Source organism: Aethalodelphis obliquidens, unplaced genomic scaffold, assembly GCF_003676395.1.
Source record: "Aethalodelphis obliquidens isolate GAN/ISIS:26980383/991018 unplaced genomic scaffold, ASM367639v1 scaffold28, whole genome shotgun sequence".
NCBI lineage: Eukaryota > Metazoa > Chordata > Mammalia > Artiodactyla > Delphinidae > Aethalodelphis > Aethalodelphis obliquidens.
The window spans coordinates 19,100,127-19,123,914 of NW_020837972.1; the positions used below are offsets into that span (position 1 = coordinate 19,100,127).

The 23,788-nt window shown below is 48.2% G+C and overlaps 1 protein-coding gene across 1 annotated transcript; it reads left to right on the forward strand.

The window, feature by feature from the left end:
• Positions 1-970: 970 nt before the first annotated feature.
• BRI3BP (BRI3 binding protein) lies at positions 971-21,928 on the forward strand. The gene is made up of 3 exons (XM_027125123.1): positions 971-1,319; positions 13,301-13,403; positions 18,767-21,928. Exons 1-3 carry the CDS (start codon positions 1,119-1,121, stop codon positions 19,186-19,188), a joined length of 726 nt encoding a protein of 241 aa, XP_026980924.1. The 5' UTR covers positions 971-1,118; the 3' UTR covers positions 19,189-21,928.
• The last annotated feature ends 1,860 nt before the right edge of the window (positions 21,929-23,788 follow it).

Below are 23,788 nucleotides of genomic sequence, written 5' to 3' on the forward strand. Positions count from 1 at the left end.
TGGGGCACGAACCCGTTTCGCCTGCAACGGCAGGCGGACTCTCAACCACTGCGCCACCAGGGAAGCCCCCCTGCTTTTATTTTTTATGTCATTTACTTATTGAGGAAACTGGGTCGTTAATCCTGTTGAATGCTCCACATTCTGGCTTTAGCTGATTGCTTCTGCTGCTTCTAATTTTTTTCCTCCATCCCCCATATTTCCTGTAAACTGTTGGTTAGATGTGGAGGCCACATCAAGTTTGGGTCCAAAGTGTTTGGCAAGAATCCATCATAGGTGGCGCTGGCACTTCTGCCACTAAGACTGGCGGGTCCAGGTACTGACCACTTGGCCCCTCCTTTTTTAAGTTCCCCACCGACCTGCCACCTTTTGGTTTTAGTGTCTTGATGATTGTGGCCTGGACCTGTCATTTCATTAAGGAGTGCAAACGGATTTTCTAATTTCTAATTTTCTAATCTCTTTCACTCCCTCCTCATTTACTAGCGGGACTTTCCTAAAAAGAACTTTCGGTCCTCGACTATTTTGTGACTCTGAAATAGAGTTCTTTGAAGAAGGGCAGGAGGGATGCTTAATGCTTTGCTTTTAAACATTTCAGAATGAATGAATAAGCTCGTGCCCATGCCATCGGCAACGGTGGCCAATTTTGGGGTGTCATTATAAATTCAGCGATATACAAAATGTTTACAGTTCATATTTTCCAATCAATTGCACTCGTCCTTGTTGGGGCTGTTTCCACTTTTACAAGCTTGGGTTGCTTTTTATAGAAAAGTTAAAAATAAAAATTACTTTTTAAAAAAGAAAAGGTTAAAGCCCCGCCAGGTCAGGGAAGACTTCCGGGCGGTGGGGGCGTGGAGATCATCAACCTCACAGCCTCCTCCGGCGCTCCGGCCAGGTCGCCGGCGGGTCCCGCGTCCGGGGGCGGGGCGCGGCGTGGGCGGGGCCTTCGAGCCTGTGCGCGCGGGGCGGGGCAGGTGGCGCGGCGGCGGCGGCGGCGGCAGCAGCGCGGGCAGAGGTGCGGTGCTTGGCCACCGAGCGCGCCAACGCGGTCCCCGCCGGAGCCGCGGCGTCCCACTGTGCGGCTCTCACCCTTCTCCCGGACCCCGCATCCCACCGGCCCCAGGATGGGCGCGCGCTCTTCGGGCGGACCCCGGGCCCAGGCTGGGTTCCTGCTGCTGCTGCTGTTCGGGCTGCTGGCCCCGGGCGTGCAAGGGGCACGGGGCCGCGGCGGCACCGAGAAGAACAGCTACCGCCGCACGGTCAACACCTTCTCGCAGAGCGTCAGCAGCCTGTTCGGCGAGGACAACGTGCGCGCCGCTCAGAAGGTGGGCGCCGCGCCCGCGCCCGCGGTCACCTTGCCGCAGCCGCCGCGCACCCGGGGCCCGCCTGGGCCGTGCGCGGCCTCCGGGGCTGCAGGCCGGCCGGGGCGCGGGAAGAGGGGGGCCCGGGTCTGGGGCGGGGGAGCCCGGTCTGAGCCCCGGAGCCTTCCGCCTGCCGCCCAGGCCCTGCCCAGCCAGCGTCGGGTCTGGGGGCCGGTTCCGGCGCAGGGCCTCGGTGCGCCCTCTGTGCCACGCGGTACTTCTCCTTGGACCTTGCCCCCGGGGGTGCGTGGCCCGGGCCTCCTCTGGGCGGCGCTGACGCCGGCCGCGCCTCTCATTCATTCATTCAACACGTTTGAATGAGCACCTACTGTGAGCCAGGCATCGTGGCGGCTGCCCGGTGCGGGGGGGAGGGGCGGGGGGCGCCCTGCCAGCCAGCGCCCGCGCCCTGTCCCCACGCTGCTGCGCTGTCCCCAGCAACCCCGAATTTCCCGTAGCCTTGCACCCGACCCATTTCCCCTGAGCACCTGAGGCCCTCCTTCTTCTGCTTTGAAGATATTTAGGCTTTTTACTTTTTAAATTATTTTTTAAGGATGGGAGTAATGCAGTCTGCTCTGTTGCTTTGGCAACCTGGCACCGTAACAACCCTTTTAAGCACCTACTGTGTGCTGGGCCTTTCACTTGGAACGTTTTGTTTACTTTGGAGCTGTTGAGGAGCCTCAGACCCCTGGGGATGGTGTTGAGCGCTCCGGAGAAGCGCAGGGAGTTCTTTCTCCCTTCTTTGCCCTCGGTAGCCATTCGGGGTAAAAGTCCCCCGAGAAAGGGGAAGTGAATAGGGGGACAGTTACCTGTGGTCAGGCGGTTCCTTGAGTGCAGCCCTTACTGCTCTGCACCAGTTCCTTTGCTCTGCACCAGTCCTGGGGTTTGGGAGCGGAGAGAAGTTTGGGTTTAAGTTCCAGCTTTTACTGGATAGCTTTGGGCAAGTGGCTTCACTTTTTTGAGCCTCCGTTTCTTTATTCCTTAAATGGGGCTAATGATAATATCCTCTTGGTTATGAGTTTGTAATTATGAATCGTTGGTACCTTCTTGGCCCAGAGTAATGGCAGAATCAGTGTGAGCTACTGTTGTTAGTTAATATCCTGGCCAAGGAGCAAATCAACATTGCAAAGCCCCGCTGAAAGGGCTTTCAGGGTTTAAAAAAAGTTTTCTGGTGCTTGAGGTGGAGGGGAAAGAAAAGAACATTAAAGCCCAAATCAGATTGGCTGGATATTCTAATTGGATGAGGTGAAATACAAGTTAATTTGTTGGGAAAACTAACTTCTGACTACCATCTCCTATGGGTGTTCTGAGCCTCCGTAGAAGTTGTGGGTTCTGGCAGGATCTCTTTGTAGGTGGCCACGGAGGGAGAAAACAAAAACACCTGAGTGCAGAAAGGTGGCCATCCAGTCTGCCTGAGTGTGAAGGGTGAATCTGCACTTCCCTCCTGCCATGTGCCTGAGCCATTTGAAGGCAGAAATCATTCCTTTTACAGCAAAAAGAAGTGTGACTTTTTTTGAGGAGGGTAAGCACAAGTAACCCATGTCTTGGCTGACGGTCCTATCTGAGAATATAAGGTCCGCGGACGTGAAATACAAAATAGATACTTAAGAGTTTAATATGGGTTGGTGCCAATAAGACAGCTGTATTCTGGCAAAGAATCTGAGAATCTCGAGGTCAGAACTGAAGTTTTGTGGTAAATGAAGTTTTGTGCCTTCAGTAGAGATGACAATAATACTAATTTATTTGTTTAGGATGCACCGTTTTTCCTTTTTTTTTGGCCAAGAGGCATGCAGGATCTTAGTTTCCTGACCAGGGATTGTACCTGAGCCCCCTGCAGTGGAAGCGCAGAGTCTTAACCACTGGACTGCCAGGGAAGTCCCCAAATGCGCCTTTTTAAAAACGATCTAATTGGTTTTATTCAGCAATTCATGAACTGGGCAGCATCCCTTCTAGCAAATAGGTGGTCCAATGTTCTAAGTCCTTTTATAGGTAGAGTAACTCACTTAATCCTTAGAACAGGCCTGTGAGGTAGGTACTATTAATGTTTCCATTTTACACATAGGGAAACTGAGGCACAGAGTGGGGAAGTGACCGGCTTCAGGTCAGACTGGGTGGAAGAGCCAGGATTTGAACGAGGCACAGTGGGTCTGGGGACCACACTGGTACCCTCACTGGTCTCCCAGCATCATGACCCTTCCTGATTCCCCTAATCATTGTGGCGTCTAGAATGAGGCTGCCCCGATACTTCCTGCCTAGTGTAGCCTAGACCGGCCAGGCTTGGGGGAGATTGTTTTGTTAATCTTAATTAAAAGAAACTGGATCTGCTAGTGACTATAGTTTTCAGCGAGCCAGACCTGCTTAGTGGGTTGTGAAGTTTGAGGGCGTTTAATGAAACACTCCCATGTTCTATCTAGGACTTGTCTAAAGTTAACCCCTGACCTTCTTCTGGTTTGGAGCATGGGCCTTGCTCTCCAACAGACATGGGTTCGAATCCCAGCTCTGCGTCTCACTAGCTCTGTGACCTTGGGCCGGTTGCTTGACCTTTGTGTGTCTCATTTGTGCAAAGGAGGTAAATTGGAGGGTTGAATGTGATTAGTCAGGTTGTACAATACCAGGCACTTAATAAGCATTTAGTAAATGGTAGAAGATATTTATATGAGAAGGATTCGCCTGGTGTAATTTAGTGTAAGGAAGCACCGTCGTTCAACCTACTCTTGATGGCTAGTGTTTCACTAGTTTCCTGTCTTTTGCCACGTGAATCCTGGCTGCAGTCACGGTCCTTCTGTATAAATTTTTTGGAGCGCGCTTAGACAAGTTCATCTGTAAATTGTTAGAAACGTCATTGCTGAGCCAAAGGATCTGTGCGTTTTAAAATCTTTAATTGAAAAATAATTGGTGCACTTTTCTGTGTAAGTTATACAACATAATGAATTGTCACACACCAAACACGCCCATGTGACCAGCATGTAGACCTAGAAAAGTATGGTCGAAATCCCCCTGCCCCAAGACAACCCCTCTCCTGACTCTGACAGCGTAAATTAGTTTTGATTGCCGTGTCCTTTATGCACAGTTCCAGTTCATGTACTTTTTTAGTACTGAGAGATATTACTGAATTGCTTTCCAGTTATACTCCCATCATACGTGTGAGGGCTGGTTCCCAAACCCTCTCCAACGAAGTGTCAGTAAACTTTTTGGTTTTATTATTTTACTGTGAGATATCTGGTCTTTTCACTTATCCAGAATCCATTGGCGTCTTCTTTTCTGGGAACTGCTTTTTGTTTTCCTTTGCCATTATTGAACTGTTGGTCTTTTTTTTTTTTTTTTTTAAGAGACTTACATTCTTTTGCTTTGTAAGCAAATATTTTGAGCAGAGTAACTTTGACACTTTCCAGTCTTTTTTTTTTTCCCCACCAACATTCTAACAGCTTTATTGAGAGGTAGTCGACATAGACTACACATATTTAAAGTGGGACAAAAGTGTACACGTTGGTAAATTTTGCCATATGGATATACCCGTGAAAACATCACCACAATCAAAATAATATTTCCTTTTTATTTTGAAAAGCTGAAAGAATTGAATAAGGAACAACTAGAAACTCCACCTGGGTTCACCATTTCCCCCCCAAACTGTTTCTCTTTCACTAACAGGCACACACATACACACACTTTTTTTGAAAGTAAATTGCAGACATCATGACACTTTCTCCTACAAAACCATAATACTGTGGCCCCTCCACCCCAAAACTTAAATTTAGTACCATAATATTTTGTAATATACAGCCCATATTTGCATTTCCTTTATAGCTTTTTTAAAAAAAAGCCAGCACCCAATCAACGCTTGTCTCTTTAGTTCCCTTTAGTCTGTCAAAGTCCCTTCACCCATCTGGGGGTAAGGGAGGCTTTTATGACATTGACATTTATGTCTTTTTTTTTAATAGCTTTATGGAGCTGTAATTCAGATACTATACATTTCATTCCCTGAAAGTTCGGTGATTTTTATTATAGTCACAGGGCTGTGCACCCATCACCACAGTCAAGTTTAGAACATTTTCATCCCCCTCCAAAGAAGCCCTACACTCATTAGCAGTCACCCCACCTCCCCCAGCCCCTGACAACCCGTCATCTTCTTTGTCTTCATGGGTTTGCCTGTTCTGCGCGTTTCCTACAAATGGAATCATACAGTGTGGTCTTCTGCATCTGGCTTCTTTCTCACTCAGCATCATGTTTTTAAGGTTCATCCCTTTTGTAACCTGTGTCAGTATTTCATACCTTCTTATGGCTTTTTATTTATCCATTTATCAGTTGATGGTCATTTGGGTTGTTCCCACTTTTTGGATTCTATGAATAGTGCTGCTTTGAACATTCATGTGCAAGTTTTTGGGTTTTTTTTGTTGTTTTCGGTACGCGGGCCTCTCACTGTTGTGGCCTCTCCCGTTGCGGAGCACAGGCTCCGGACGCGCAGGCTCAGCGGCCATAGCTCACGGGCCCAGCTGCTCTGCGGCATGTGGGATCTTCCCGGACCGGGTCACGAACCCGTGTCCCCTGCATTGGCAGATGGACTCTCAACCACTGCGCCACCAGGGAAGCCCCATGTGCAAGTTTTTATGCGAATATATGTTTTCTGTATTTTGGAGTATGTACCTAGGAGTGGAATTGCTGGGTCATACGGTAGCTCTCAACATTTCAAGGAACCTCTGTACAGCTGTACCATTTTACGTTCCCACTAGCAGCGTATGAGGATTCCTTTCTCCCCATCCTCGCCAACACATGTTCTTGTCTTCCCCCCACCCCTTGGATGCATTTTACTTAGTTTATTTTTTAATTGAAATATAGTTGATTTGCAATATTATATTAGTTTCAGGTGTACAACATAGTGATTCAATATCTTTTTGGACTATACTTCATTTATAGTTATTTTAGAATATTGGCTGTATTCCCTGTGCTGTACAGTATATCCTTGTAACTTATGTATTTTATACACAGTAGTTTGTACCTCTTAAACCCCTCCCCCTATCTTGCCCCTCCCCCCTTCCCTCTCCCCACTGGTAGCCACTAGTGTGTTCTCTGTATCTGTTTCTTTTTTGTTATATTCACTGTTGTATTTTTTAGATTCCACATATAACAGTTATCATACAGTATTTGTCTTTCCTTCTTTCTTTCTTTCTCCTTAACTTTTTAGCCACCCGGCATGCAAGACCTTAGTTCCTGGACCAGGGATCGAACTTGCGCCCCCTGCAATGGAAGCACGGAGTCTCATTTTATTTTATTTTATTTTATTTTTGCGGTACGTGGGCCTCTCACTGTTGTGGCCTCTCCCGTTGCGGAGCACAGGCTCTGGACGTGCAGGCTCAGCGGCCATGGCTCACGGGCCCAGCCGCTCCACGGCACGTGGGATCTTCCCGGACCGGGGCACGAACTCGTGTCCCCTGCATTGTCAGGCGGACTCTCAACCACTGCGCCACCAGGGAAGCCCTCTTTTTTTTTTTTATAATTAATTTTTATTGGAGTATAGTTGCTTTACAATGTTGTGTTAGCTTCTACTGCACAGCAAAATGAATCAGCCATACATATACACACATCCCCTCCATTTAGGACACTACAGTGCATTAAGTAGAGTTCCCTGTGCTCTACAGTATGTTCCCATCAGTTGTCTGTTTGTTTTTTTTTTTTTCAGTACGCGGGCCTCTCACTGTTGTGGCCTCTCCCGTTGCGGAGCACAGGCTCCGGACGCACAGGCTCAGCGGCCATGGCTTACGGGCCCAGCCGCTCCGCGGCATATGGGATCTTCGCGGACCGGGGCACGAACCCGCGTCCCCTGCATCGGCAGGCGGACTCTCAACCACTAGCGCCACCAGGGAAGCCCCAGTTGTCTGTTTTATAGATAGTATCAATAGTGTGTATGTGTCAATCCCCGTTCCTCCCACACCACCCCTTTCCCCCTTGGTATCCATACATTTGTTCTCTACATCTATGTTTCTGTTTCTGCTTGACAGGAAGCGTGGCGTCTCAACCACTGGACCTTCGGGGAAGCCCCAGTTTTTGTCTTTCTCTGTCTGACATTTCACTAAGCGTAGTACGCTCCAGGTCCGTCCAAGCTGGTGCAAATGGCAAAATTTCTTTCTTTTTTATGGCCAAGTAGTATTCCGGGGTATGTGTGTGGGGGAGGTGTGTGTGCGTGAACCACATCTGTCTCCATTCATCTGTTGACAGTTGTCTGTCTCTTTTAGTGTAGACACTTTAGTGGGGCTGACGTGGTATCTCCGTGGGGTTGGGACAGGCCAGTTGACTTTTGAATTTTCGCACGATGCATCTTACCTGATTGCATCCCCAGGGTTAGATTGAGGAATTACAATTCCAGCAGGAATTCTACGTGAGGGTCTTGTGTCCTTGCTGGGGCAGCATATCAAGGCACAGGGTGTCGGCTTGTCCCATGACTTTGATCTTCAGTTGAGGCCTTCCGTCATGGAGGTGCCTTTTCCCCTTTGTAATTCATTCGTGCAGGTGGTCTGCACGTGTGTTCCAGCACCTTCAGTTCACGTAACCTGCGTCTCTCATTGTGTTCCTCAGATGCTTGGGCAACCTCTGAACTGCAGAAACTCGCCCCTTCTCTGCCTTGTTCGTGAAGACACATGTGCCCTTACAGCCTGATTTCCTGGGAGCCAGTTTGCACGTGCCTGGGGGTGATAGGGGCGAGGAGAACTTAGGATGCGGGACGTCCTCCAGATTTAGGAGGAGGGTGATGAAACCCTGAGCTGGAGTAATTGTGTTTTTTCCCATAGCCATGGCCACGGCCGCAGGCCTCCTGAGTTGGTTCACCTGAATCTCCCTCGTTTTAACTTTTCATCCTGAAAATTGTCCAGCAGACACAAACGGGGAAAGAAATGTATAATGAACCCCAGTACCCATCACTCAGTTTTGCCATTTTTGTTACATTGCTCTTCCCATCAAAAAAGTTTTTGAAGCCTGGCATAGTATTTTAAAGCTAATCCAAGACACAATGGTTTACTTCTGGATACTTCGGTCTGCATCTTTAACAGGTGAACATTTTGCAAAGATCGTAGCCATAGTACCATCGTCACAGCTCATGACAATTCTTTTTTTTTTAATTTATTTTTTTTAAAAGTTATTTATTTATTGGCTGCATTGGGTCTTCGTTGCTGTGCGTGGGTTTTTCTCTAGTTGCGGCGGGCAGGGGCTACTCTTCGTTGTGGTGCGTGGGCTTCTCACTGCAGTGGCTTTTCTTGTTGTGGAGCAGGGGCTCTAGGCGCGCAGGCTTCAGTAGTTGTGGCACGCGGGCTTCAGTAGTTGAGTCTCGCGGGCTCTAGAGCACAGGCTCAGTAGCTGTGGCACACGGGCTTAGTTGCTCCGTGGCATGTGGGATCTTCCCGGATCAGGGCTCGAACCCGTGTCCCCTGCTTTGGCAGGTGGATTCTTAACCACTGCACCACCAGGGAAGCCCCGACAATTCTTTAATAACCAACCCAAGTCCGATTTCCCTGATCGACTCAAAACGTCTTTATGCATAACTGCTTTGTTTGAATTGGGATCCAAAGTCTACACTTGCATTTCACTGATCTGTCTTTTAAGTCTCTCTCTCTTCATTTTTGTTTATTTATTTTCTCTGGCCTTGCTGCGCACATGTGGGATCTTAGTTCCCTAGTTCCCCAACCAGGGATTGAGGCCGGGCCTCTTCAGTGAAAGTGCAGAACCCTAACCACTAGGCCACCACGGAACTCCCAAGTTTTGTTTTGTTTTGTTTTAATTTTATTAAATTTTTTATTGAGGTATACTTGATGTACAATATTATACAAATTGTACAACATTATATAAATTTCAGGGGTACAACATAGTGATTCACAATTCTTACAGGTTATACTCCATTGATAGTTATTATAAGATATTGGCCATATTTTATAGGTTGTAGAAAACATACAACCTGTGCCGTAGGTTCAGCTTTTCACCTGATTTCTGTGAACTGCTTCAGGCTCTGGGCTCCGCTGATCCCCCGTCTTAGTCTGCAGGGCTGCCGTGAGGAAGGACCACAGCCTGGGCAGCTCACACAGAAATGTGTCATCTGGAAGTTCTGGAGGCTGGAAAGCTGAGATCGAGGTGCTGGCAGGGTTGGTTTCTCCTGAGGCCTCTCTCCTTGGCTGGCAGATGGCCGGCTTCTCCCTGTGTCCTCACGTGGTCTTTCCTCTGTATGTGTCTATGTCCCCATCTCTTCTTGTAGGGCCACCAGTCCTGTTGGATCAGGGTCCCTCATACTGATCCCATTTCACCCTTGCTGAGATTTGGAGGAACACGGTGCAGCCCGCAACACTCCCTGAGGGCTCCTGTGTCTTCACACAGACAAGCGAGCCAAGGAGTCACATTGCCCAAGGGGAAGCCACAGTGAGTGGTGCTAGCCCGCGGGGCAGAGAGCAAGTGTGGTTCCCACCGATCAGTCCAAAAGGCCCACAATGGGTCTGTCCCTGCAACACCCTCTCCTGCCCTGGCCGGTCCCCAGGGTGGGCCTGACTTTCCCCTGAGCCAGGCCAGACCCTGGTTGGGCCTGTGGGTTTCTGAGCACCTGCTTGAAGACGGTTGTTAGGTGGGAAGGGGATGGCTCCGTTTGGAGAGAGGGCCGGACCTCCATCCTTGCTGGGAGCGCTGGGTTGCCACCCAGCAAATCCTCGGGTCTGACACAAGCAACCCACCCAAGTAGCTCCCATGTCCCGAGGCCTTTACAGGTTCTTATGGCTGTCTTATCTTAGTTCCATTTTACAGCTGAGAAAGTGGAGGCACAGACAGGGTCAGCAACAGCAGCAACTGTTGTCTCTTCCTCCCCAAATAAGTACTTCCTCACACCCTTTCTAGGAGAGCTGGTGCCCTTGAAAGGCCCGGTAGCTTTTGGTGTGGAGCTCTTTCCTCTTTCCTCCACTTGAACAAAATGTACAAGTTGCTACTTATTGGCAAACGTGTACAAATCACGCGTCCTTTAAAGAATTACGACAGGAGCAGCAACGCGGTAGAGCCCTGAAAGGGAATGCTCTTTGGCAAGAAAGAGGAATTAAGTACCAATACATGCTGCAACACGGGTGAACCTTGACAATGTTATTTTGAGTGCAAGGAGCCAGGCACAAAAGGTCACGGATTGCCTGATTCCACTGGTATGGAAAGTCCAGGAAAGGCAAATCCATGGAGATGGAAAGGAGATTAGTGGTTGCCTAGGTTGGGGGTGGGAGGCGATGGGGAGTGACTGCTGACAGGGACAAGACTCCTTTTGGGGCGATGAAAATGTTCTAACGTTAGATTATGGGGAAGGAAGTTTATGGTATGTAAATGATATGTCAGTAAATCTCTAACCAAAAAAGAATTATAACTAAACCAACACCAGTGTGCCTTCTCTCCAGGTGATGATACATTCTCTGAAATCCCCTCACCCACTGCCAAAGAGAGGGACAGTGACCCTCTCTTCTCTCAGACACACATACTTCCTCCTTTTTTTTTTTTTTTACATCAACCCTTCCATTATTTTTTTTTCCTCTTCCAGTTTAAAAAAACCTCTTTTTAGATAGGAGTACAGTTGATTTACGGTGTTATGTTAGTACCTTTCCAGTTTTCAAATAGCAGCTTATTGAGGTATAATTCACATACCATACAGTTCACCCATTTAAAGTATATCGTTCATATATCATTTCCGTATATTCACAGGGTTGTGTAACCATCACCACAGTCAACAGTAGAACATTTTCATCACCTCGAAGAGAAATCCTTTAGCTCTCAACCTCTCTCCCTAACCCCAGCCACTGCTAATTTACTTTCTGTCTCTATGGCTTTGCCTACTGTGGACATTTCCTGTATTTGTGGACATTTCCTATTCATGGAATCACAATTTATGGTCCTTTGTATCTGGCTTCTTGTCCTTAGTGTAAGGTTTTCAAGTTTCATCCTTGTCGAAGCATGTGTCAGTACTTCATTCGTTTTTATGGCTGAATAATATCCCATTGTGTGGATATGTCAGGTTTATCCATGTGGTCTTTAAACATACAAATCCCTTTGGTGCTTGCAGCTAGGAAATTTAAGGCTAAAAGGATGATGTCCTTGCAGAAGAGTCTTGGGGCCAAAGCTTCTGTTAGAAGATCAGGGACTTCCCTGGTGGTCCAGTGGGTAAGACTCCGCTCTCCCACTGGAGGGGGCCTGGGTTCAACCCCTGGTCAGGGAACTAGGTCCTCCATGCATGTCGCAACTAAGAGTCCTCATGCCTCAACTAAGACCCAGCGCAGCCTAAATAAATAATAAATTTTTAAAAAAATCGGATGTCAGTAGACATTTTGAACCTCTGTTGGGTGCGTCAAAGCATTTCACACAAATCTCGTTTAACGCGCACAACAACCAGCTGAGATGGGTACTATTAATAACTCCACTTGTCAGGTGGAGCCCTGGTATGTAACACATATGTATTCTACCCATGGCCACCCAGCAAATAAGGGGCAGAGCTGGGACTTGAACCCAGACAGTTAAGCTCCCAGCCCCGCATGCTGTCAGCCAAGCGACAGCAGTAGCACAGAGGTCAATGGCATCCTTTGCTCTCCCGGCCACTGATTCAACACTACTCCTCTTTCCCCCTGTCCTGGAGGATGGCTCCAACCAGGATATCCAATTTTAAATGCTGTAACCAATTCACTTCGAGGCATTTAACCTCTACACGTGAGCCTTGCAACACTCTGGTCCCCCTGGGAAGCTGGGAATAACCTAGGTGCCCATCCATAGGGGATTGGATAAGCAGCTGCAGGTGTGCCATCTTTGCAAAGAATGAGGCCTCTCTGTCCTGCCTGAAGTTGAATAATCAAGGCTGAGTGTTCCATGAGAAACACGGCAGAACTGTACACATATGCTGCCGTTTATGGGGGAAATATTTCTGCCATTCCTCACCCGGTGCATCTAAGAGAGGATCTGCAAGCGAGTGGTAACAGCACTGCCACTGGAAGGGGGTTTGGGTTGCGGGGAGTGAGACTTTATACCATGTGTATAGAATATCACTTTTTTTAAAAATTTGGCCGCACTGCACGGCACGCAGGATCTTAGTTCCCTGACCAGGGATTGAACCCGGCCCCTCAGCAGTGAAAGCGCGGACCCCTAACCATTGGACTGCCAGGGAAGTCCGAGAATATCACTTACTATTATTATTTTTTTAATATCACTTATTTTTAAAAAATACAGCAAAATGGGACTTCCCTGGTGGTCCAGTGGTTAAGAATCCATCTTGCAATGCAGGGGACTCCAGTTCGATCCCACAGGCCGTGGGGGCAACTAAGCCCGGGCACCACAGCGAAAGATCCCACGTGTCGCAACTAAGACCCAACACAGCCAAAAAGATAAATATTTTTTTTAAATACAGTGACATGAAGCTGCACCTCATATTCATCCCCGGAGAGCTTCAGTAGCCCTGGGTCCTTAAAGCTGGGATGGACGTGGCCTCTCTCTACTGTTTGCACACGCTAGGGAGATGCTGATGGGACTTGAGTGTGAGAACCGCAGTTCTCGCCCTTCAGAGTTGCTCCCGTGCAGCAACGTCCCAGCCTCCGGGGGAAATAGGTTGGTTGCAGCACCTCCCACTGTTTAAAAATGAGAAATCAGGCAGAGACTTTGACAAAAGAGTCGACCTAGAAGGGCTCCAGGAGGACTCCAGGAGGAATCGGAGGTGGAGTGAGCAGCTCTGCAGAGAGCTCCCGGCTCCCCCGATGCATCCCTTCCCCCGTAGGAGGGAGATTTGTCTAGATTCGCTTGGTTCTTGGCACCTGGACACTTAGTCCCGAGCTCCGTCAGTCCCCTGGGCTACTCGGCCAGTCCTGGGGTGGCCTTCGTCATCGGCCAGCTGTGTTTTCTCCTCCAAGTGTAAGCTTGGCCGGACTAGGCAGGAGGGAGCTTTGGCCGGGTCGGTAATGATCTCTTTGTCGTTTCTGCAGTTCCTGACGAGGCTGACCGAGAGGTTCGTGCTGGGAGTGGACATGTTTGTGGAAACCCTGTGGAAAGTTTGGGCAGAGCTCTTGGACGTCCTTGGACTTGACGGTAGGTGTGGGGGGCGTTCATCTGAAGGCACTGTTCCATTCTGGTGCTGGTCAAATTATGGGAGTGGTACCCACGGCGGGTGGCACAAGAGAAAACTAGGGGGCAGTGAGGATATGAGAGGACCTTTCTTATTGTCATTGTTGCGTGTGTAAATAGCTGAGATTCCCAGATGCTATTTAGGATAAGGTGCAGGTGGGCAGTGCCAACTTGTGTGCCCCCAGGCAAACCTCGGGGACTGGAGGTGGAGTCTCTAGGTTGTTGGAGTCCGTGACCAGCTACTCCAGTTACTTAGACAGAAAGGGATTTAGTGCAGGGAATGCGGCGCTCACACAACCATCAAAAGGGCTGAAGGAGCAATGTGTGACCCCCCAGGGGGTTGCTGCCCTGGTCTAGGAATTGGACGGCAGCTGCTGGAACCCTTTGAATTCAAGCTCACGGCCCTGGTCCAGTCTGCTGCCTCTCTCCAGGAAGCCTGCAGCAGTCTGTGTCGTCGTCCCCTAGACCATCCCCGGGTTCTGTGCATCTCCAGGAGGACTCCCGGGACCCAGCATGTGGTCGTACTCACAGCTGTGGTGTATTACAGTGAAGGACACAAAGCACAGTCAGCAAAGGGAAAAGGCTCACGGGGTAAAGTCTGGGGGAACCAGGCACAGGCCCCCAGAGCCCTCTCCCAGGGGGGTCACACAGGATACCCTTTATTCCCCGAATGAGGTGTCATCTACCAGGGATGCCCAATAGGGGCTCAGCCTCCAGGGTGTTTATTGGCAGCTGGTCATGTAGGCGCTCTCTGCCTGCACCTTCCAAATTCCCGACTCCCCGAAGGAAAGCAGGTGTCAGCGTGAACCGCACTGATTGTAAAAACCTCCAAGCCAGGGAGCCCCTGTTCTTGGTGAGAGGAGGGAGCCCTCACTGCAATGTGTATGCAATTCACTCAGCTCTCCAGGACGCTGACCAGGAGCCCCCAAGTTGAACTCAATTCTAACCCTATCTCCTTGGAGGTAGCATCTGATCCCACGGGTCACGGGCTCAGTCCCACAATCGGCCCCACTTCAGACACCAGTCACAGATCCGTGCTCTGACAGACTAGTGTAGATCAGAGGTTCCCACGACCCCTCCGCACCGTGGGTTCAATTAATTTGCTAGAGCTGCTTGCGGAACTCAGGCAAGTTTACTCACTCACTAGATTACTGGTTTATTATGAAAGGATATAACTCAGGAACAGCCAGGTGAAGGAGATGCCTGGGGCAGGGTTGGTGGGCAGGGACTCGGAGCTTCCAGTTCTGAGTTCTCTTGTCTCCTTGGCTACTGGTGATGGATTCAACCTTCAGCCCCTCCTGGAGGTTAGAGGGCCCAAGCCTCTAATCATCTGGTTGGTTCCCCTGGCAACCAGCCTACATCCTGAGAGGCTTTCCAGAATCACCTGATTAACAAGCACAGGTGTGCGTGAAAGGGGCTGTGAATTATCAAGACACTTTTATTGCACTTGTCACTTAGGGAATTCCAAGGGTCTTAGGAGTCTGTGCCAGAAATGGGGATGGACACCAAATACATGTTTCTTATTATGCATCACAACCTCACACTCCAGAAATCCGAGTTCCCAGATGCCAGCCAAGGGCCCACCTTGCCAGCAGGTGTTTCTAAAGAGTGGCCTCAGACCTGCTGGGGCCTTCCCTGCACAGCTCCTAACTAGGGTCCCTTCTCAGCAAATCAGCCAGAGCAATTTTTTTAATTACTGCTTTTATAGTAGTGATTTAAAAAAAGAACAAAGAAGGCAGGTCAGGTCACTGTCCTTAAAGCTGCCCAGCGACTTCTTGCTGCACTTGGAATCGACCAGGTTCACACCACGGACAATGCAAGCAGCAAGGACATCCTGTTCTTGGACACGCTGGGGTCTTTGGTACCTTCTAGTCCCTCCAGGTGTTCCCTGCTGGGGGTGATCCTCCCAGCCCTTTGCCTGATCCCATCTTTCCCATGCTTGGGTCTCTGGTACGTGACACCTCCTTCAAGAGGCCCCTCCTGACTACCCTGTGTGAGGAACCTGGTCCTCAGTTCTCACCCTCAGCTGTAACATCTCCTCTCCGTGTGCGTGTGTTATGCATCTCCCTTCTGAGATCCCGTGAGTGGGGTCTTGCCCACCTCCTCCAGGCTGCAACCTCGGACCTGGCTCTGCCTTGGCACAAAGGGGCCCATCGTTAATAAGAATTGGAGGCCTGGGCTTCCCTGGTGGTGCAGTGGTTAAGAATCTGCCTGCCAATGCAGGGGACACGGGTTTGAGCCCTGGTCCGGGAAGATCCCACATACCGCGGAGCAGCTAAGTCCGTGCGCCACAGCTACTGAGCCTGTGCTCTAGAGCCCGTGAGCCACAACTACTGAGCCTGCATGCCACAACTACTGAGGCCTGCACACCTAGAGCCCATGCTCTACAACAAGAGAAGCCACCGCAATGAGAAGCCCGCGCACCGAAACAAAGAGTAGCCCCCGCTCACCGCAACTAGAGAAAGCACGCGCACAGCAACCAAGACACAATGCAGCCAAAAATTAATTAATTAATTAATTTTAAAAAAGATATATAAATGGCCAATAAGTACAAGAAAATGTATCAATACTACATTACTAGTGGTTCAACATTACTAGTCATTAGGGAAATGCAAATCAAAACCACAATGAGGGCTTCCCTGGTGGCGCAGTGGTTGAGAGTCCGCCTGCCGATGCAGGGGACGCGGGTTCGTGCCCCGGTCCGGGAAGATCCCACATGCCGCGGAGCGGCTGGGCCCGTGAGCCGTGGCCGCTGAGCCTGCACGTCCGGAGCCTGTGCTCCGCAACGGGAGAGGCCGCAACAGCGAGAGGCCCGCGTACTACAAAAAAAAAAAGAACCACAATGAGATATTAATTACCTCATGCCTATTAGCACAGCTATTATTAAAAAGATAAGTGATAACAAATGTTGGTGAGGGTGTGGGGAAATTGGAACCCTCGTGCACTGTTGGTGGGAATGTAAATTGGTGCAGCCACTATGGAAAACAGTGTGGAGGTTCCTCAAAAAACTAAAAATAGGGAATTCCCTGGCGGTCCAGTGGTTAGGACTTCACGCTTTCACTGCCGAGGGCACGGGTTCAGTCCCTGGTCTGGGAACTAATATCCCAGAAGCCATGCAGTGTGGCCAAAAAAAAAGAAAAATTAAAGATAGAGCAACCAACAATTCCACTCCTGTGAATATATCTGAAGGAAACAAAAACACCCTGTCACAGAGATAACTACACCCCCATGTTCATTGCAGCGCTATTTACAATAGCCAAGATGTGGGAACAACCTAAGTGTTCATTGACAGGTGAATGGATAAAGAAATTTTGGTGTGGGCTTCCCTGGTGGCACAGTGGTTAAGAATCTGTCTGCCGGTTGAGGGGACACAGGTTCGATCCCTGGTCTGGGAAGATCCCACATGCTGCAGAGCAACTAAGCCTGTGCGCCACAACTACTGAGCCTGCGCTCTAGAACCTGCGAGCCACAACTACTGAAGCCCGTGTGCCCAGAGCCCGTGCTCCACAACAAGAGAAGCCACTGCAATGAGAAACCCATGCACCACAACGAAGAGGAGCCCCCTCTCGCCACAACTAGAGAAAGCTTGCGCGCAGCAACGAAGACCCAACGCAGCCAAAAATAAATAAAATTAAAAAAAAAAAACAACAACGAATTTTTGGTGTGTGTATATATACAATGGAGTATTATTCAACCATAAAACGAAGGAAATCCTGCCATTTGAAACAACATGGATGGACCTGGAGGACATTAAGCTAAGTGAAATAAGTCAGAGAAAGGCAAGTACTGTAGGATCTCACTTATGTGGAATTTAAAAAAAAAACCTCATAAAATGAGAGATCAGATTTGTGGTTGCCAGAGACACCAAGTGGGAGGCAGGGGAATTGGAGGAAGATGGTCAAAAGGTACAAATTTGCAGTTATAGGGTAGATACGTCCTGGGGATGTCATGTACAACATGATGACTGTAGCTGACACTGCTGTACCGTATAGTTGAAAGTTATCAGGAGAGTTAGTAGATCCTAAATGTTCTCAGGAAAAGGAAGAAACTTTTTTTTTTTTTGTATCTATATGAGGTGATGGATACTAACTAAACTTGTGGTCATCTCGCAATATATGTAAGTCAAGTCATGCTGTACACTTTGAACTTATATAGTGCTGTATGTCAGTTATATCTCAGTAAAACTAGGAAAGAAAGCTGCATGCTGAAATAGGATGTGTGCCTCTTTCAAATGGTTTGGTAAAAAAAAAAAAAAGGTATGTGACTAGAGATGGAGCAAAATGTTAACCATTGTTAAACCTAGGTGGTTTTGATAGGAGTATTTATTTTACTATCCTTTGAAATTTTCTATTTGAAAATTTTCTTAAGTCAGGCACACAGAAGATGCAAGTCTTCCATTTCACTCCATTCTTTTTTTTTTGGCGGTACGCGGGCCCCTCACTGCTGTGGCCTCTCCCGTTGCGGAGCAGAGGTTCCAGACGCGCAGGCCCAGCGGCCACGGCCCACGGGCCCAGCCGCTCCGTGGCACGTGGGATCTTCCCGGACCGGGGCACAAACCCGCGTCCCCTGCATTGGCAGGCGGACTCCCAACCACTGCGCCACCAGGGAAGCCCTCACTCCATTCTTAAGATGGAACTTCATGTGTGGGTACCAGTTACAATTAGGTTTGACTGTGAGTAACAGAGACCCCAAATAACAGCAGCTTAAACAAGATGGAAGCTTATTTCTCTTATGTGAAAGTTCACAGGTAGGTGGTTAGGCAGGTAGGTGGCTTTGTAGCACATTCTCCTCGGGTCCGAGGCCCCTCCCATCTTATTGCTCCCCAATTAGGTGACCTCCCTTCCCTCATGACACAAGACAGCTGTTTCTATTCCAGCCATCACATCCACATTCCAGCAGGCAGAAGAAGAAGAGGTAAAGGGTGTATTCCCACTACTTCTAGGAAGCCACCCCAAAACATTTCTGCTTACCTCTCCTTGACCAAAGCTTAGTTATGTAGCTGCAAGGGAGGCTGGGAAACGCCCTTATCCTAGGCAGCCGTGTGCCCAGCCTAACGCTGGGCATTTGTTACTATGGAAGACAGGAAGAAAGGAAATTGAAGGCCAGTTTTCAGGCTCCGCCCCACCTGAAAGGTGTTTCAAACCCACGATATGACCGCGTTGCCTTGTCTTTTCCCAGGACTTGGTATAAAGGCTAATGAGGCAGCCAACTTTAATTCCTTGGGTGTAGCAGAGGCGCAGCCAGTGAGCTGAGCTGCCCACCCCCAGCTTGCAGAGAACCCCCTGACCCCATGTAACCGGCCGCTGTCCCTCTGTTCTGTCCTGCAGTCTCGAACCTGTCCCAGTACTTCAATCCAAGCTCAGTGGCCAACAGCCCCACACGTGCCCTCCTGCTGGTGGGCGTCGTCCTCCTGGCCTACTGGTTCTTGTCTCTGACCCTGGGCTTCACCTTCAGCGTCCTGCACGTGGTGTTCGGCCGCTTCTTCTGGGTGGTGCGGGTCATCCTGTTCTCCATGTCGTGCGTGTACATCTTGCACAAGTACGAGGGTGAGCCCGAGAACGCTGTGCTGCCGCTGTGCTTCGTGGTGGCCATCTACTTCATGACCGGGCCCATGGGTTTCTACTGGCGCAGCAGCCCCAGTGGCCCCAGCGTGGAGGAGAAGCTGGAACAGCTGGAGAACCAGGTCAGACTGCTCAACATCCGTCTCAACCGAGTGCTGGAGAGTCTTGACCGCTCCAACGGCAAGTGACAACCAGCCAGCCGGCCGGGTCCCCTCCTCCCAGCGCCCTCTCTCCGGAAACAAAAAAGAAGAAGAAAAAAAAGAACGCCAAACCCCAAACAATCTTAATAAACATGTCTGAGCAGGAGAGTGGCGCTTTGCGAGGGTGTTTCCAGCCACGTGTCAACTCTTAGGACATCTTCCGAGAAGAATGGGACAAGATCGTTGGTGTAGAACTACCCACCAAGTGTCATTAGTGGAAAAAAATCTTTTTTAAACAAAGGATATAACCATATTAGCTGTACAGGAAGAGAAGTTTATCTGTGCATAGAGCATAAAGTTAATTTTTTCAAGCATTTAAATACACCTTTTGTAAGGTTTTTTAACACAGGCAGATGGAGTTAAGTTTTAATAAACTTAAAACTTTACATGGAGGGGAAGAAATTGCTAATTCGACCTTTTGGAAGAGTTTCAAGGCAAGCATTTGTTTTTGCAGCGTAGGGATTGGTGGGTGAGGTCTGTGTGCAGTCTTTTCAGGTTCCAAAGCTGTGACCTTCATTTCACGTTGTTTTTCATGGATGTCGATTTCTTGAATGTTGTCGCTTCTGAATGTGGGCCATTGGGTTTCAAGGATGAAACTAAACATCTTTTGGATCCTAGTGACCCCAGCCAAGCCCCCTTCAATCCTATTTCTAAATGAAGAAATCACTATTTGTAGAAAACCTAAGATTTTTTTCCCCCTTCTGTACTTTGATGTATCTTAACCTCAACATTTTGTAAAGGGAAATTCAAGGACCGGGCAAAGAAATGTCTTTGGGGTTTGATGCCGGGAGCCGCCTGGGTAAGTTCATTCAGGAATCTATTTGATGTCCTAATTTCGCCATTTGCCAGCTAGGTTGATACAGGAAAGATACACTCTCTGGGGTTTTTTGTTTATCTGTTTCATCTCGGTTTTGGGTGACTCAGGACCTTAGAAGGAAAACCAATAGCAGCTAATAACATTTTCGAGTCTGTTGCTGCTTATAACGCATTCTCAGGAACAGTAAGCAGGAATAAGCCAGACTTGGAGAAGATCTGAATTATTTTTCCTGAAATTTTTACGGTACATGTGTTAGGTGCTTTTTGCCTGGAGTCTGGGGTGACCTCATTTTTAGCTGGTCCCTCAGGGCAGAGAGAGGTATGTGCAGGGCAGACAGCTGTGGGGTCCTGGACAAAGGGGGCTTTGCAAGGCTTGGATCAGGGGCTAGTGGAGATGCCCCTTTCTGGCTACCAACAAGCACAGGAGAGCAAGGAAAGGATGCTGCCGGGGGTTGTGACTGTCTTTCCCTGCCTACCTGCGTCGTGCCCTGGCAGCCCCCTCACAGGAGCCCCTCTACGCAGGTTTGCAGAGACCCCTGTCAGATCAGGTAGGACCAAGACCTTTTGGTCCAGGTATCATTTGGGGGAAAACTCAGCTGCCTGCCAACTCCTCGTGTGCCGCCCTTCTGTGACGTTTTACTTGGGGTTACAAGTACCTGGAAAACGGAAGCAAATGTTTTCTGAGGATGTTTATGAAACTTCTGTTATTAAGGTGCACAATAACGGGACCCAAACTCTCCTGCATTCAGTTCGCTTCCTGAAACGCATGTTCTCTAGAATTTGCTTGGGCGAATCTTTACCCGTGGGCATTCGACCCCCGAGTTTTTTGCATTGAAACCGTTCCAGTTTTGTCAGTTAGATATTTACGGACAAATCTATTTTAGCGCAGGGTGTGAAGCCCTCCAGGGAGGTCATCTTTGCCCTCCTTCCTTCTGTGCGTTTAGCTTCTGTGTATCTGGCATATCTAGGTATTTGCTTCTGTTAGCCAGAAGGGAAATGGACGTTCTCTGCGCAAAGCTTTTAAGTCTTAAATTACGGGTCTGGGTCTAACATCCACTCTGTTCTCTCACCCACCCTCACACATGGAAACCTGATGGGCACTGTGCTGTACCGAGATCCAGGCAGGAAAACCATTTTAACTTCTAGTAGATCGAGGGAGGCTCACGCGTCTAGGTGCTGGTGGACTCAGGCCACAGCATCAACTGGAGATTGCCGTCGAGAATATGCACCTTGTTTTCCAGATTGGCTAAGTGTAGGCTGTGAAGCCAGTTTTATAGCTCAGTACGCTCAAAGGGATGGAATGATGTCTTTATTTTTAACAAAAGTTAAATAGTTAATTAGTTCACTAGAGGTATCACTTCAGCGTAGAACAGTCCTTGAAATTCTGATAGAAATCATGGATGTTCGATCTGAATAACGCCTGCTTTTTAATGCGTAAATTTGACTGTTGCTTGGGCGTGTTCTTAACCCCAAATAATTTGGGTTTTTTATTTTTTTTGCTTTCTCCATTCCATGGAAGCTTGTAGGGTAAGCTTCCTTCCTCATCTCTTCCTTTTTTCTCTCTTTTGTACATGGAGAAATGTATTTTTGTACCATATCTCATACCTTGAAGAGAAACCTTTTTTATATCTTCAGGGCTATAGAATATATTAGCGTAACACATCCTTCAACATGGTATGTAAACATCCTGATGAAAACTACTGTGGATCTCTGTTTTAGTTAAGACTCAGTTTTTTAGATATCTTCAAGGCATCAATGTTAATTGCCCAGTGCTTCAGTATCACAGTAAATACCGAGAACAGAAAATAGTCCAGAAGAGAAAAAGGACCAGCTACCTCCAGATTGCTGGATTTCTGTGGGTGTTTGGGGATAATGTTTGGAGCAATCTCTTCCTTGACATCCTAGCAAAGATGCTTTCCTGGCACATCAGCCTTCTGTAAATATATTTTCCAGTACCAATCCGCGTTACCTGCCTTCCGGGTTTTTTGGTTTGCTCGTTTTTGTTTTGGTACCCCATGTCATTTCTGGTAGCAAAGTGCAGCAACAGAATTTCCTGAAAGCTAGCCTTGTGACTTATGCCAGGGGTCTTAACTTATGAAGGTGACCGAGTGACAGTGACTGACCGAGAGACAGTCAGTGACAGTGACTGACCGAGAGAGGTTAGTGCCGTTGAAAGAAGGCTTTTAATACCCACAGTTTCCTGGAGACAACAAGCATACCATGCCACGTGGGACCACAGGAAGCCTGATACCCGCAGGGTCAGGAAGCAGACGGAGGGGAACTGGGTCTGTGCTCTTCTGACTGTGGTGGGAAGTAGCTAGTTGGGGACATCACCTGTTGGAACTAAGGGTGAACATGTAGGATGGGGTCAGTGCTTGGGAGGGTTATAATAGGACTTTTGCACACCCACGAGGGCTGGCTTGCAGGAAAGATGCAAATCACTTTGGTCGTTAGTCTGGCCCTGTGATTCAGCAGCCTTCTGCTTAGGAATAACATGTCAGATGTCCAGTGCAGAATCTGAAACATGGCGAAGACACCTTCTCACTAGTGGGAACCCTGCTTTGCTTCATCTCCGTGCTTCCGGCTGCTTCTTAAGATGCTTTTGAGGAACGATACCTGCCTTACAACGTGACACCTGAGCACTTCTCCCTGATGGGTTTTGAATTGGCTGACGTAATCCAAAAACCAGCTCTCCCATCCAGCCAGCTCACTTTAAAAGGAATGCCTGGGACTTCCCTGGCGGTCCAGTGGTTAGGACTCGGTGCTCTCACTGCCGTGGCCCGGGTTCCATCCCTGGTTGGGGAACTAAGATCCTGCAAGCTGCTCGGCGCGGCCAAAGAAAATTAAAAACAAAAGGAATTCTTTAAGGTCCTAAAGGTGTCAACCTGCTCCCCCAGCTTTTTAAAATAAGACATCATCATTTTTGTTTATGGCCATTTGAGTCGTTGAACCTTTCCTCCTCACTTGTGAATAAGAGAAGTATATATTTTTGCAGAATCTAACACAGTACCCTTAAAATTAGTATTGGATGACCAGCAATATGATATATAGTATCGGGGATAAACAAACCTTGTCCAGCGTACTCGATTCTGTGCTCTGCTCTTCATTGATTCCTTGATAGGTAGGAGATACCCCAGGACCAGTTTTTCCCTGGTGGTGGCATAAAAAGCCGATCGTCCTTTGCACCGTCTACTGAAGATCTGCGGCAGCTAATGTTATTATGAACCATATGTTCTAATGTCTTTTTGCATACTTAAAGGTTTTATTGTAGTGTCAGTTTAATATCCGCATGTGTGTTAAATCTTTGAATACTGTAATTAACTTGATTTCTCGTGGTGGTGATTAGCTCTCACTTAAAATCCAGCGAAGCAATTATTTCCCTCTTAACTGGAAATCATTTGTGAGGTATGGTACCCATCATCCACGGTGTATTCATGAGTCAAATTTGTATTTTGTGTATCTGGTTATAAATTTTACGTAGCATTTAATTTGATACTATAAATCCACTTGATTTGAATATAGTGGTGTGTGTGTGTGTGCGTATGTGGTGTGTGCGCACTTTAGTTTCATGAGCCTTGGGAAACTGATTCTACAAATATCATAAATAGACATAAATGTATAAGGCTTATTTTTTTGGCAGAGCGATCCGTACGTCCCTCTTATTTATTAAATCACTGGCTTTGGTGTTATGTAGAGATATTTGTAGACCGATTTCAGAACAGAATTAAAATATTGTGAAAATTACAGCTTAATAAATGTTTATGGTAATTTT